Genomic DNA, 16,925 nt, shown 5'->3' on the forward strand with positions numbered 1-16,925 from the left:
AAGAATATGAAGCAACCCGTTCAAAGGCTCAAAAACAAAAGGAAACTATTTCACCTTTGACAATCAAACCCTTCCCTGAAGAACAGTTACTGGCAATGCAGAAAAAGGTTAGGCAGTATGCGATAGAGCAACACAGATTTTATGAAGAAGAGGCATATCTGAATTTACTAGATGGACCTCCATCAATGGAGCTAAGTTTTGCTACTACACGTCGGCACTTAAGAAGTTCAAGGGAATATAGACGACAGTTGCAAGCAGAACTCGATGCCATGCCATCCTCTTCACAAGATTCATCAAATTCAAAACAGTTTTTGTGTATGTTTACAGAAATACCCACTGATACTGCTAATGATGACTATCTTGATTACCTGCAATATCTAGCTTTGCAAGATTCACCTCATTATCCAACCTCTGAAGATGAATTTATCAATCCATTCGCGGAAGATGGTGGGGAAGAGGAAATAATAGCAGCTGGCAGCAGTAGTGGTATTACAAAACCAACAGCAGACTAGGTTTCTGATTACCCACAATTACAGCAGCTGCAAGAACAAATTTATTCTCAAGCAAAATCTGCATATAGACCACCTGCTGATACAACAATGAATCCTGTTGGTTACCCCCCAAACCGTGCTCCCAAAGATGAGCCCGTAAGCATGACAGTTCCACCTACGACCAAGACAAAATTCAAGCATAATGATCAGAATGAATGGTGGAATTTACCAACAGCTCATCAACAAACAGGGGCGATTCTTACACTCCCACCTCAGCTACATAGAATAGAAGATGTCTTCTTGAGATGGGAAGCAGTTACTAAAAATGTAGTAGCCCTACAGAATTTCACGGACACTCAAGACAAAGCTGATTATATTGAGAATTTACTGGGAGAAACAGAAAGATTAACTTGGATACAATGGCGAATGGCTTATCCAAATGAGTATCAAGAGTTGATCAATTCCAGTGACGGGAGAAATGGCACGCAGAATATTATTTCCCAGATAAGAAGGGTATTCCTGCTAGAAGATCCGTTTCAAGGATCAACTGACATGCAAGATAGGGCATATAGAGATCTGGAAAGACTTAGTTGTCAACAGGTAAAAGATCTTATTCCATTTCTAACTGATTATATGCATCTTGCTTCAAAAACAGGAAGGTTATTCACTGGACTAGAACTATCTGAAAAATTCTGGCTAAAACTTCCTGGAGAATTGGGTCGTCGTATTAAAGCAGCATTCGAAGAAAAATACCAGGGCAATACCATGGGTGTGCATCCCAGGGTTATATTTACCTACAAATATTTAGAAGAAGAATGCAAGAAGGCAGCTTTTAGCAGATCCCTTAAAGATTTATCCTTCTGCAATCAAATGCCCATCCCTGGATATTATAAAGACCCAAAGAAGAAATATGGACTCAGAAAGTCCACCACTTACAAGGGCAAGCCTCACCAGACACATGCAAGAGTAGAGAAAAAGAAGCATCTACTACGAAACAAGAAGTGCAAATGTTTCCTCTGTGGTGAAGAAGGTCATTTTGCACGAGATTGCCCTAAAGAATTCAAAAACACAAAAAGAGTGGCTCTTTTTGAAGGACTGGAAATCCCTGATGACTATGAAATCCTGTCTGTACAGGAAGGAGATGAGCCCTCAGATGCTATATTTAGCATATCAGAAGGAGAAGACCATCAGGTGAACACTGTTCTCAACCAAGAATTTCTATTTGTTTTTATAGAACAAACAAATTCCTATATGATAGGAAAAACAGAAGGGTGGCAACCTATGGTGAAAATATCAAAGGTGCAGCATGACTGCAATCATATATGGGAAATCAATGGAGAGATAGCATCCCCCTACCAAAAATGTACGTGTTGCAAGAGGGAGACTATGCAAAGGCACCGTATACACTGCAGTACTTGCCATATAACTTCATGTGGTATGTGTACAAGAAATTATTTTGACATGAGCATACCTGTGGAAAGGTCAGTACCAGTTCCTTTTTCTCCTACTACCTTTATCCAAGAGCAACAAAATTATATTGCATGGTCAGCAGCGGAGATTGAAAGATTAAAGCAAGAAGTTATCAGCACCAAATTATTAGCAGAAATTCAGATTGAAGCGCTAAAGAAAGAATTTACTGCTGAAAAAGAAGAAATGCTGAGAATTAATAGTGCCAACACATTAGAAGTCTGCACTGAGAATGAAGAACTTCATTTCAAAATTGACCGCCTGGAGTTAGAAAACAAAGATTTACTAAAAAGATTAGAGAAGGGCAAGGAATTCTTCAATCCTGAGGAGGAAGATGAAGAAATATGTGAAGAAGAAATACATGTTCTGATTGATTCAGGAAGAGAGAAAATATTCTCTATAGAAGAGGCAAAACAACCAAGACCCAAAACAAATGGCCTTTTTAACTTGGTTGTAGAACTTTCTATCCCAGGGGTAGATAGTTTCAAAGTAAACGCCATCCTTGACACCGGCGCTACCACCTGCTGTATCGATCAGGTATCCATACCTCCTCTTGCCATTGAAGATAATACTTTTGTTGTTAATTTCAATGGCATTAATTCAAAGACAACAGCCAACAAGAAGTTGAGGTACGGAAATATGAAGATAGAGGATCATCAATTCAGGATACCCTATACTTATGCTTTCCCACTTACATTGGGCGGAAACATCACTATGATCTTAGGCTGTAATTTCATTCGAGCTATGCATGGGGGAGTTCGCATTGAAGGAAATGAGGTAACATTTTACAAAAATGTTACAACTATACATACTCAACAAATTGTTCCTGCAGCCTCTATTATTGAAGAACTAGAGTTAGAAGAAGAAGAATATAATCAAATCCAGGAACAAGTATGTTTATGGCAACCTGGACAGCATCTTCAAGACCTAATTGCAGAATTAACCAATACTGGTTATATTGGGGACAATCCAATGAAATATTGGGAGTCTAATCTAGTGACCTGTAAGCTGGAAATTAAGAATCCAGATCTGATCATTGAGGATCGACCACTTAAGCATGTCACCCCTCAAATGCAAGATTCTTTCCGAAAGCATATCAGATCTCTGCTGGACTTAAAGGTTATTAGACCAAGCAACAGTTGTCATAGAACTACTGCAATTATTGTCTATTCAGGTACCACTGTGGACCCCAAAACAGGGAAGGAAACTAAGGGAAAGGAAAGGATGGTCTTCAACTACAAGCGACTGAATGACAATACCCACAAAGACCAATATAGCCTCCCCGGTATTAACACTATAATACATAGGGTTGGGAGAAGCAAGATCTTTTCCAAATTTGACCGTCCGCCGTCACCCTCCGGACAACCGCAGTCTGAAGTGCTCAGGTTTGTTTACCCCGACCTTCGAGTCGAGATGATGTTCGGCCTGCAAGCCGATGTGGTTCCGACCATCGAGCCGTTGTATTTTACTCTTCATATCGCTATTATGATTGTGAGTTGTTGGTTATCCGGCTTGCGTGTCGTATTATCCGGCTTGTGTGTCGTGCACCGGCCTACGAGCCGCTATCATACCCGGCCTACGTGCCATCTTTCTAGAGCCCTGCCGCACTGGATTCCAGGGCGTCGCTCTTAGATCCGGCTCCCCAACTAGCTCACGTCCATCTACTCATCCGGGCCACGACAACTCGATCAGCATCGCGATCAGCTCACCGACCCATCCGAGGGCGCCCCCCGAGGCCAGGGTACGTTCTCGTACTTCTTATTCGTGCATTTATTTTTCTAGTGTTATCTAGCTGCTCATATGTTCGCGGAACCCACCTCGAGCATCGAGGTACCAAGGATCGAGGTAACCCGGTCGCTGGTTGCAAGTGTTGTTGACCAGAAGACTTCGGACGACTTGGTCAACGCGGAAAACAGCTCACCACCGGGTTATGGGGATGCGGTCAACTTTCCAGACACGTCATTCCGACAGGTTTGTCTTCTCCGCTTCCCGATAGGATCACATATTATTAGGAAAGATAAAAAATAAATATAATATAATTTCTAAACTTATAAAATATACTACTACTAAAGAATTAAATTATTTTATATAAAAAATGAGTTTAATTTTAAAATGATCAAATAAATTCAAATTAAATCTAGTTTAAACCTATTAATCATGTCATGTTGACTTGGTAAACCTCCCTAAATTGACTCACTTAATCAGTATAAAACATTTTACAAGATAATATCAATCTAACTTAATAGTAAACATCTATAACAATTAAATATTAATAAAAATATTTTCAATTAATATATTTTATACTTAAAAAGTATCGAACTTGTATCAGCATAGCATGATCCATTATTGAAACTGTATCTTTCAAGTCATAAAACGAAACTCCAATATGACTCCAAATTTTAAACCTTGAATTCAATAATACACAAGTCTTTTCTTTTAATTTAGATTTGTAACCTAACTTGACGCTGTTGTAAATTGTCCCTTAGCACTACTTTGCTCAGACATTATTGTAGACCATGCACAACAAGCAAAAAGTTAGTATCTAAACAAGCCTAGCTCAGACGGACCATGACAAGTCATTCTGAGTATGCTCTCATCATTGCTAAAGGCCTTGCAAATGATATAATCCAATCTAAATGCTTGTAGATACCCTCTAGAAGTATGCACACTCTCAAGAACCTCAACAACAGTTTGTAGATAAAGATATAACGATATGCAAGAAAAGACTTATTAAAAGAACCAAAACTCCAAGGATAAGCCTTTGTTTTTGCTTCCAAAGTCCTTTGATGTTCTTTTCAACACTTAAGTAAGAAGGAGAAGGTTATACATGTTTTCTTACAAACATGCAAGTGCTTGTAAGTCCCCTACTATTCATTAGACAAGTGTTAGAGATTCCAAGTTCATGAATGTTTGATCAACCAAACTTTAATATTGTGTGATAACTAGAGGGTGGTTTAGATACAGGTTGTAAATTCGCGAACAAACTGAATATTCAGCTCAACAAGCTCGTTTATGTTTGTTCAATAATAAAAGAACATATAAAATTAAAAAAAAAAAGCTTGAACACTAGTAAACTTGGTTAGTTAAGGTTCATGAATTTATAAATAAATTTATTGATTAAAATATGTAAAATCTAATTATAATTTATTTCTTATTTTTTTTATTTAAGTAAATAAAAATATGGTAATTTATCATTTTTTAATGTTAAATGATTCATAATATGCTAAAAACAAGAAAAGAATAGAAATTTTATATATTAGATAAAGGTTTATTCTAATTTTTAAGGATAACAACACTATTAGTTTAGCTTGAGTTTGATTTGAGCTCGATAAGATTTTTAATAAGTAAGCTTGAATAGGTTCGATAAGTAAATAAACAAGCTTGAACATAACTGAGCTCGATTTTGCTTGTTTGCACCCTATTTAGATAGTACTTAACCTGAAATTAAGAGATCTTATTCTTGCTAATGTGTATTAAGGTAAATCAAACAAGTTAATAAAAATACAGGACATAAAAACATAAGCACTAACACAGGATTTACGTGATTCAAAACCCTCAATTTCTACTTCACGAACTATGGTGAGTCACTCCCAAATCCTACTAGCTTTCTCCTTTAAAAAGATGGAGAAACCTTTTACAAGAATCTTACAAGAAAAAGAATAAGGAATACAAGTAAAGCAAGCAAGATAATTATAATGCTATAAAAAAAAGGACAACCCGGTGCACAAAGCTCCCGCCATACAGAATCCCAGGAAAGGATCTATTGTATGCAGTCTTAATCTGCTTTTTGCAAGAGGCAATTTTCAGGATTCGAACCCATGACCTTTTGATCACAAAACACCGTTGCACCAAGCCTACCCTTCCTATAATGCTATATACTATAAAATTGAACAAGAAAGCACAAGAATGTTAGTTTAGCCCAGCTTAATAAGGTCCTCTAATTATAGCCTCTAAGTTGTCTTCAAATAAGTTGCATTTTTTTTTGTCTAAAGTAGGTCAGTTGATTTAACCATTTCCAATCGACTATTTTCACGATTATCAACCTTCTACCTGGCAATTGATCTCTTAGTCAACTCACCTATACTTTAGTCGAGTGCTTTACGTAGCAACAGCTCCTTAAGTTGACTCACTCTAATTCTAATTAAGCTGCATTATCACGTGAACCTTATGATGGTTGTAGCCTTCCTTATCAACCGTCTTGTTTCTGACTTCTGCTAAGGTATCATTCAATTGCCCAGTCAAATGAGTGCTTAATCAACTCAATTTGGTCGGTTGACAGCCAAGTTGATTGTACTCTAAGCATAAATATTTTATTTACTAGCAGACCATCTTAAGTCAACTCACTAATAGACTGAGATCAACCTCTAGTAGATTGGATCGTCAACTACGACTCAAACTATAGGTTGAGTCATCGCCTAAGTAAAATACTACTTGAAATCCCAAAGTACAACTCACTCAACTCTCACAACTTGCTTATAAATTTACCTATAGCTTTACTTTGCCTACAAGGCCATTTCCAGTCATGTCCTCAATCCCTTGGATGCACCAAATTCTCAGCTCATTCCACGTGTCATCCTTCACTTGTTCAATTACAATGTTTATATTTTCAGGCTCCCATCAAAGTTGCTGCAACTTCACTTTGCCTAAGTGATTATCTCCCATTGGAAGATGCACTAATCCCTCAACTAGATCCTCATGTTATCCTTCACTCTTTCACCTACATAGTTCATCGCTTGTGACCAAAGTTGTCACCTTAATGTTCCTCATCCTGTGATAATGTTTTGTACTTCTTCTCTGATCTCCGATGTCCAACGGATCATCATGTCATAGATCCAACATTAACTTGGCGACACTAAGTCAAGATCAACGGTTTCGCCAACACCACTCAATGCTTCTCATCCTTCAACCCATCAAATGTCTCATACATCTTTCTCCAATCTCCAGCGAACCTTGAAGCAATTGAGCAACACCAACTTGGCCACATTGAGTCATAAACCATAACTCAATCTCATCAACTCATAAGATTCACAAGTTTCATGAGTGCATTTAACCAGGCCTCTAATTTTAAACTTCAAATACCGTTCTGTGTCAGGCTACACGTGTTGGTCCCGGTGCGGCCTGTAAGAAAGAGGTGAATTGCCTAAAATGATAAAAATACTATTTCCAAAACTTTTGACTTTGATTAAGAAACACTTTAATAAATGAAACTAAATTGCATAAAATAAGTACGAGACAAAAGGATTTACTTGGTTTGCAACCATGGAGATTGCTAATCCAAAGCAAGTGAAGCTCAACTAGTCGACTCTTTCTTTGACACAAATCGAAGTCGGAGAAGCCTTGTATAGAATGCTGAACGCACAGATCTTTGAAGAACAGAATGAAAATTTTGAATACATAAAGTGTTGTACTAAATGAAGAGGACCAGGGCTCTATTTATAACCCACAGGTCGAAACTAGCCGTTTGCTAACGTGACAACTCTGGGCGTCTGGACCCTCTCCAGGCGCCCCCAGCATGGCAAACTTTATCTCCACACAACGGCTTGAAAATGAAAATTTTCATGTCCGAACGCCTGGACCATGTCCGGACGCTCGGACCGTTGCTGACATGGATCCAAAGACTAATCCACTGCGACGAGGCACCGTTTAGGCACCCTTGGTGGTAAGGGCAACCGAACCATCTTGTCCGAACGATCCGGGCGCCTGGAGCCGTCAGCCTCAGACTAACCGTCCGACACCTTCTCCGGTCACTTGGGTGATCCTCCGACCTTCCAGAGTTGAGCTCACCCGAATCCAACTCCGGTCTTCTCCTCGAGCAGTCTTCCGCTCCGGCTTCTCATCACTCGGAAGCGCCGTACGCATCCTTCTCGCTCCACTTGTGCTCTTCCCCAGCTTCTCGTCCCTCGGATGTATCGAGCCCGTCGACTCCATTCTCGTGTCATCCTTCTCGTATGTTGCGTCTTTTGCTCGACTTCTTGTGATCCTAAGCTCCTGCACATTTAGACACAATAATCAAATACACAAGACCTAAATTGACTTGGTGGATCACATCAAAACTAATCCGAGGACCTTACAGCACAGACGTTTTTTACCATTCCATCGCATGAGCAAAATTGGCACAATAAGCGCCAGTGTTTCGTGCATCATACGACAGAAGGAATTGTGTGTCATGTGACATAAGCCATGGCCATGTCGGAGGCAATACAGGCGTCGCCGACATGTCGCAAGATGCCTACGACGCCGCGCGTCCACTCGCGGTTTCTAACTTTTTGTTTGTCGAGAAAATGAAAAGAATGATCTAATTAATTTAAATATTTCCCAATTAAAGTGTGATATTTCAAATAAGACTTCCTAAATCCTAATTAAATTATCCCGATAAAATATATAAAAAATATTTTTAGATTTTTTAAAAAAAATATTAATTTTTATTTATTAATATTCAAAATTTTATTTAAAATTTTTTTAAAAAGTTTTTATTGTGATAATTTTTTAATTATTTTTTGCTGTTTTCCTATTTAATTGATATTCTCATATTATCATTTTAAATATATATTATTTAAATTAATAATTAATTAAATGAATAAATAGTTAAATTATAAAATTATTATATATAAAGTAGCTTTTTTTGTTAATTTATATACTTATTATAGATAATATTTTTTTGTGTTAATTTATGCAATTATAGTCCCCACCAGTGGGATAAGGCTTGGTTGTTATTGTTGTTGTAAATAAATTTGAAATTTGGATTCATGAATAATAAAATATTTAACTTTTTTGTACTTTTAGGATTATTGCTTCCAAAATATATCATATATTTTTGTCTTAGAACGTCGGATCTGCTTAGGAAATATTAACTGTCTTTTATTTGAGAAATTTTGATAAAGTTATTTGATAATTGAGTTGTTCACTAATTGAAAATTTATATAAAATCAATACACAATTTAGTTTTAAATTATACACAATAAACATATTTATCTAATAATTATTATATTTATATAAATAAAAAATATCGAAACTGTATCGACACACGATACGATACTAAAATCATATCATTTCGGTCTGGACCAAAACCTCAGCACGGATCGAGATTTTAAAGCTTGATATAGGCATTAGAATCACATGCAAACATAAGTCATTTACCCAACACATCAAAACATCTTAGTCAAGCACGACCACTTAGGACATGATTGCACTAAACATTGATTAACCAATAGTTGACCTAGCTTGAAGGTGACCTTGTGGTCACGGGTTCGAGTGGTGGAAATTGCCTCTTGCAATGCATGGTAAGGCTATGTACACTAGACCTAATGTGGTTTGATCCTTTCAAGGGATCCTGCATTAGCAGAAGCTTCATGGCCCGGGTTGTCGTTTTGATCAACCATCCAATAGCTCAAAGTCAACCACAAATCTCAAGACAACCTTCCAAACATTCTTTAAGTCTATAATACTGCTCCTTAAATAACAAACTCTAGCTAGAAGTTAAATTTATCATTACAATCAATCTACTTGAAGTCAAAAATCTTATAATGAGAGAGAACAATGAGGGGAATCCCTTTATAATTGATAATAATTCAATCTCATTGAGACTATTGAAACAATAAAAGTATAAATAAATAAAAAATAATTTTGAATTAGATTATTTTGCTCCGACCTCGTTTTTCTAAAGTATAGTCTTTTATCTATATTTGCATCATTATAATAATACTTGCAAAAGAAAGTATTTTTCTGATTGTCAAAATCAAGTTGACTAAAGTAATTGTTAGACAACTTCAAGATTTTACATTGATTAATTCAATCAGTTTTCTTGAAGAATTTGCATCTTTGGAAATCAAGTTAACTAGGCGGATTGTTTGCCCCAATTAAGTAGTAGTGTTATAAAAATCAGCCTAGGCGCTAAGCGCCAATTAACCGCACTGAAAACATGCTAGTCGGTCAGCCAAGGCGGCCTTGGCGCCTAGGCAGCCCTAGGCGCCAACTAATCAGTCGAATAGTCTAGGCACCGCGAAAATATTACAGGATTTTTATGATTTCTTTTAGTTTAGGCTTTTAAATTGAAAGTCCAATTAAAAAAAACTGAAATACAACACTTTTTTGTGTTGGGCTTAAGTTTTATAAGCTCTAAACTTTGGTCCAACAAGAAAATAGATTTGTTGGCTTGCCCTGACGGCTAGCACCAAACTTCATCTTCATCAGAGCGAATGAAGAACCCACATTTTGGAGAAATTAGAGAGTTAAAAGGCTGGAGAAATCGATTTGAAGAAAATTTGTTGTCTGATCTTTCCTGAGTGCCTTGAAAGGGATTGAATTGAAGAGTGACCAAAGTTTAATCCTTTGGAAAAGTTATTTCATTAAACAAGCCCGAAAAAGCTCTAGAGTGAGAGAACTTCATGTGGATGATTTTGCATCTATTGAGTTTGTGTCCGATGAAGAACAAGTCGTAGAAAATTATAAAAAAGTAGAATAAATTTGTGATATTTTATTAATTGTGTAATTTTGAACGCATTTTAAATTTGATGTTATTGTGTTGGAGTTATAGAATATGATTTATTATGTCATATTTATTGATACCGTGGAATCCGCCTAGTGACGTCTAGTCCTGCCTAGGTGGCCTAGGAACTGGTTTGGTACCCGACTAGCGCCTAGCGAATTTTAGAACCTTGAGTAAAAGTGCAACATATGGATTCATCATATCATTGAGTAAGAAAATTTATTGATACAAATAGTTTTCCTTGGAAAAGAATGTATCTGAGGCATGGAACAACAGTCGTCTGATCCAACTTGAAATAAGTGTTAATCTCTTTCATAAAAACAGTGTTAATCTATTTGATGAAAAAAATGTTTAATCTTTTCATCTGCAACATGCAGCTATCTCCCATAACAAAATTAATTATGTGTCATCCACATGGTCTCTGTCTAAGTGTTTCACAATTACAAATTCAACTTGGAAAATATTTAAGAATGAGCAAGAAAATCATCCTTACTATGATATGACAAGCATTGTCACACAATTTTTAGTTCATCTAAAAACCTCTAAAAATGATCTAACCTTGGAAGAAAATTTACAATATAATTACTAAACTAAGCATAAGAAACTATTAGGAGCCAGAAGTAATATGATTGATTTCAATTGTATTTAGGTTCTTGGAAAAATAAATAAACAAATTCCATAATGAATAATAGCATAAATTTATTCTGACAATAGCGAACCTGCACTTCGGATAACCTTTTTGTCTTCAGGCTAAAACAATCCAAAAGTGCATTCCATTTGCTAAAACAAGTATCAAAGTCGCCGTGTCTGTAATATTGTTGCATCTGGTGAAATGGAGCTGCAGTGCAAATAATGAAGTCTTTGATTAGACCATCAGTTCAAACTGGCATATAATTAATGAAAACCAGGCCTAGGTGAAATTACATACTCTTAAGACGAGAGATAATGTGGGATTAAAATAAAGAAAAAGAAATTTATATCTGAATACATCCAAGATATAGTAGACTTGAATATAGTAGAGAATTATGGCATACATCCAAGTTTCATTTACAGGTTCAGCTGGAATGGTTTCAAACAAACACATAAATGTAAACTCCATGCAATTTAATTTATAGAATATCATAATCGATCATCATTATCATCACACCTTGTATGTGTTGAGTATTTGAGGTCAGCTTCATAATCATATCCCTCCGCTTAGCTATACATGCCTGGAATACTATTAATTAAATTATTCTTTTATTACATTGACTAATTTACTCATTGAACTCGCTGTCTACCCTTTACCCCTTTCTCTCTAATATTCAACTCTAATAGAGTATTAGCAAATGCATAGTTTATGTCACGAAAGATCCATGTCAAATACCTCAATTAACTAGGACTTAGCATTGCCGTTGTGATACTAAAATAAAATTTACACATGAAAAAAAATAACTCAGCAAAAAACCACTTTCAACAAAATAGCGCAAGTCATGATTGTATATAAACCCATCTTACAAATTCATCATCCTTTTAACAAGCATTTTGCACATATTTTAACAAAAACATGTTAAATACTATTGTTGCATTTAAACAATCAAGATTGTTGTTATCTGCATCAGCTTGTTACAAAATGGCTTCCAATCTATTTTGTGGTATAACTATGTTATAAAATATTAGGAATTAGGTGACATCAATGAATCAATTGTTGTAAAAGTTTATGATGAACAATGGGCCATAACATGGTAAGACACAAGAAGAGAAGTTATCTTATATCAACGTGTCATTTGTCTGGGAGATAGAAGACAAATTATTCGCAAAAAGTATCTAAGCTTAGGCATCAAACAACCCGTACCATTGCAACCTCAACAAGTTCCATGGGCAATAATCTAGATAATCCCAAATGCATCATGCAGGCTAGCTATCCGAGATCTAGGAGAATATCGTTCAACCTCATGATTATGCAGATTCACTCAGAAATTAACACAATCAGTTGGATGGCAGAAGAAATCATCCATAATGGACCACTCTAATCTTTGTGGGGCTTTGTGAAGCGGTCGGAGAAGCAACACCATTACTGTTTTATATGGTAGTGTCCCAAATACAACATTGTACTAGAACGATCGGATTTTCTAAACAAGAATTATTAAGGAAATTTCAAAAGCTATGGTCACACCAAGAGCTCTGCCTTCATAATATTTGACATGGATCTACAGGCGACCAACGAGAAGCATCTATGGTTAGGGAGGCACAAAAAAAAGGATTTTGGAAAGAGATATAAAGAGCAAGGATATTACAATAGCAGAACCATAAAGCATCAAAGCATTTGGTGCAGGACAAGTGTCGCGCCTGTTGCAAACTGTTGGTAGTGGCAGAAGTAGAAGTGGCCGCCTGTTTCTCCTCTTTAGGATTCATATCGGTGATAATCTGAGAAGCAAAAAGGAAAAAGGAAGGTGAGCCGAAAGAAGAACCTCCTTTATTCGCAAATCACAAATTAAGATGAGGTCATTTTATTTAAATAAAAAAATTAATATTATTCTCATAAAAATTTAAGTTTCATTGATTTTCCAGTTATTCCTTATTAACTCGATGGCATGGCACCCGCCTAGTAGAACGTTAAATTGCAAAACTTGCAGCCTACCTAAAATCCGATGATTTGTCACAGAATCAAAAATTAAAAAAAATAATAATAATATTCCCTTTGATATTAATTTACTTTTTAAGGTATTTAAAAAAAAATAGATTCTACGACAAATCCACAAATTCGGCGCAAATTTGTGGTGCTAGTTTCTAAAGACCAACATCATTATGGTGCTGGTTTCTTAAGACTCCCACAGGCTGTGGTGCTCGTCTTAGAAAACCAGCACCGGAATTCTGCGACGATGATTCGTTGCAAATCAAAAATAAAAACAAATAATAATTTTTTCTTTAATATTAATTTAATTTTTAAGATATATTTTTAAAAAATTAAATGGATTCTACGAAGTCACATAATTATGGTGATGGTTTCTAAAGACCAACACCACTATGGTGCTAATATTTGAAAACCAGCGCCCCCGGGGCCATGGTGCTACGGTAGGACATCCAGGTTGTCACCACGACACCCGCGGTTCGAACCCTAACTACGACGTATTTGCAGAAATTTTTTCTCCAAATGGAGGGCGTAATCAAAGGATGCTGGGCTTCTGAGCTGGCCGCCACGTGCGCTTCCCAATTTACCCTGATGGCCGGTGGGAAACTTCCATGAGACTAGGTCAGTCACCCCCAGAGATAGTTAATGAGGTAATTGGAATTATCATTTTTTTAGTATTTGAAAACCAGCACCACATGTGCCAACTAGCATAGACTATGGTGTTGGTCTTCAAAAACTAGCACCATAGTTGTGCTGATCTTTAGAAACCAGCACCATAATTCTACGATTATCACAGAATCCATTTAATTTTTTTTAAATACCTTAAAAATTAAATTAATATTGAAAAAAATATCATTAATTGTTTTATTTTTAATTCATCATAGAATTCAAGTGCTGGTTTCCGAAGGCAAGCACCAGTCTGTGCTAGTCTTAAGAAACCAACACCATAACGGTGATGATCTTCAGAAATCAGCACAACAAATCTACGACGAATCCATAGATTCATTACAAAATCCATTTAATTTTTTAAAAATACCTTAGAATTAAATTAATATCAAAGAAAATATTATTGTTTTTTTATTTTTGATTATGCGACAAATCATCGGATTTCAGATAAGGTGTAGGTTTTGCAATTGGTCGTTCTACTAGGTGGGTGGCATGCCATTGAGTTAATAAGGAATAACTGGAAAATAAATGAAACTTTAATTTTTATGAGAATAATATCAATTTTTATTTAAATAAAATGACCTCGTCTTAATTTGTGATTTGCGAATAAAGGAGGTTCTCCTTCCGGCTCAACTTCCTTTTCCTTTCAACTTCCCAAATCACCACCATATAAATCCCAAAGAGGAGAAACAAGCGACAACTTCTACTTCTCCCACTTTAACTACCAACAATTCGCGGCTGCCACGACACTTCGATGTTCTGATCTCCTTGCCCTTTTTTTCTCTTTCCAAAATCTTTTTTTTCTCTCTAACGCATAGATGCTTCTCGTTGGTCGCTTGTAGATCCATGTCAAATATTGTGAAGGCAAAGTTCATGGTGTGACCATAGCTTTTGAAATTTCCTTAATAATTCCTCTTTAGAAAACGCGATCGTTCTAGTACAATGTTATATTTAGGACACTACCATATAAAATGGTATTGGTGTTGCTTCTCTGACCACTTCACAAAGGCCCACGAAGATTAGAGTGGTTCATTATCGATGATTTCTACTGCCATCGAACTGTTTGTGTTACTTAATCATGAGGTGAACAATATTCTCCTAAATCTCAGACAACGGGCCTACATAATGCCCAATTTTGCGGCAATCCATTTAATTTTTGAAAAAAAATAGCTTAAAAATTAAATTAATATTAAAGAAAATATTATTAATTTTTATAATTTTTGATTCTGCGATGAATCCGTGGATTAAAAATACCTTAATTTTTTATAATTTTTAATTTTATTATATATTTTAATTCTACTATAAAGCAATAGCTAGGTGACATCGATGAATCAATTGTTGTAAAAGTTTATGATGAACACTGGGCCACAACATGGTAAGACACAAGAAGAGAAGTTATCTTATATCAACATGACATTTGTCTGGGAAGTAGAAGACAAATTATGCACAAAATGTATCTAAGCTTAGGCATCAAACAACCAGTATCATTACAACCTCACCAAATTTCATGAGGAATAATCTAGATAATCCCAAGGGCATCATGTAGACTAGCTGTCTGAGATCTAGGAGAATATCGTTCATCTCATGATTCAGGAGATTCGCTCGAAAATTAACACAAATAGTTGGATGGCAATAGAAATAGAAATCATCCATAATGGACCACTCTAATCTTCGTAGGGTTTTGTGAAGCGGTCGGAAAAGCAACATCATTACTGTTTTATATGATAGTGTGCCAAATACAACATTGTAGTAGAACGATCACATTTTCTGAAGAGGAATTATTAAGTAAATTTCAAAAGCTATGATCGCAACGTGAGGTCTGCCTTCACAATATTTGACATGGATCTACAGGCGACCAGCGAGAAGCATTTATGCGTTGGGAAGGGAAAAAAGGATTTTGTGAAAGAGAAAAAGAGCAAGGAGATTACAGTAGCAGAATTTTGGATTTTATATCGGTGGTGAACTAAGAAGCAGAAAGGAATAAAGAAGGTGAGCCGAAGGAGAACCTCCTTTGTTAGCAAATAGTAAGTTAAGACGACGTCATTTTAATTAAATAAAAAAAATATTGATATTATTCTCAGCTCTCGAATCATCCAATCTACGGAAACACTAGTAAAGCTCGATTTTTAGCCATCGCACATAAGACGCAAAAAAACAAAAAAAAAAAAAAAACTACAATCTGGCAATTACACGATGGTCGAAAGGTAGTAGATGGGCACACGAGAGTCGATAAAAACATGCAAAGCGACGCGATATCTTTTAGGAGAACCAAAACTATGGAAAAAGGAAAAAGATGTGAACCAACAGATACTCACCTGCCTCAGAGAGAGATCGCTGGAGCGCCGAAGAGATGGGGAAAGAGAGGGCTTGGATTAGCAGATGTGAAGGTTCTTCTCAAAGCGATGAAGAGCCGTAAGAAAAGCGACGGCGGAGGTTCTTATTTGGGGTTTCGTTTGGACCAATTAATTGGGCCGGCAGGGGTGGGTGGGATAATTGGGCCCACGAATGAATCAATGTTGTGAGAGTAAATCTAGCGCTATTTTTCTTAAGCCGAATTCTTCGTGAGATTTAGCATACAATTTTTAATAATTCCAATTTTTTATTTTCAAATTCATTTAAAAGAAATCCGTATTTTAATTGAGAAAAAAAAGGTTACATCATCGTTCTATAATTTTAAAAGTGAATCATGATACTAATTACCATTTAAAGTGGGTAAATTTTAAATATAATGAACACACGAAAATTTATTATCTATGCACACTCAATCCATATTAATTTGTCAATTTCTTTTTCATTAGGACAAGGTATCCAACTTACGTTAATTAATTTTAGAATGACAAGTCTAATCCTACGGATATTTTTCACCGATCACTAGAATAAATCGAGAAACATTTGCAATAGAAGACCCATCAACCCAGCATTTTTTAGGTCAATTGCACATTAAAAAAAACTATGTTTTAATTCGTCGAACCTAAAACTCTATCCTTTAATAAAAATTGTTGGTATAGTTTGTAATAATGATGTAACTCAGGTTTTGATGTATGATAAAGAGTTAAAGTTGGACTTGTGATTTAACTCTTGAACTAAGTGTGTAGGCTAACGACTTGACGAATCTAGAAAACTAGACACCAAGTTGAAGTTAAGTTGGGTCAAGGAGAATCAGACGACTAACAAGAAATCAAGATAGGTCAAGAATAATTAGACA

General features: G+C 36.0%; 1 protein-coding gene across 1 annotated transcript in view; it reads right to left on the reverse strand.

Moving 5' to 3' along the window:
• The window catches only part of LOC121998805, a 32,044-nt gene extending 15,900 nt beyond the window's left edge, over positions 1-16,144 (reverse strand). Inside the window, exons 1-3 of the mRNA XM_042553868.1 lie at positions 16,036-16,144; positions 12,720-12,849; positions 11,163-11,281 (exon numbers count right to left, since the gene is read on the reverse strand). Coding sequence (XP_042409802.1) covers positions 11,163-11,281; positions 12,720-12,837 — 237 coding nt within the window. The 5' untranslated portion in view covers positions 12,838-12,849; positions 16,036-16,144. The remainder of the gene's footprint in view (positions 1-11,162; positions 11,282-12,719; positions 12,850-16,035) is intronic.
• Between the last annotated feature and the right edge of the window lie 781 nt (positions 16,145-16,925).

The sequence above is a fragment of the Zingiber officinale genome, chromosome 6A (assembly GCF_018446385.1).
Source record: "Zingiber officinale cultivar Zhangliang chromosome 6A, Zo_v1.1, whole genome shotgun sequence".
Lineage (NCBI taxonomy): Eukaryota > Viridiplantae > Streptophyta > Magnoliopsida > Zingiberales > Zingiberaceae > Zingiber > Zingiber officinale.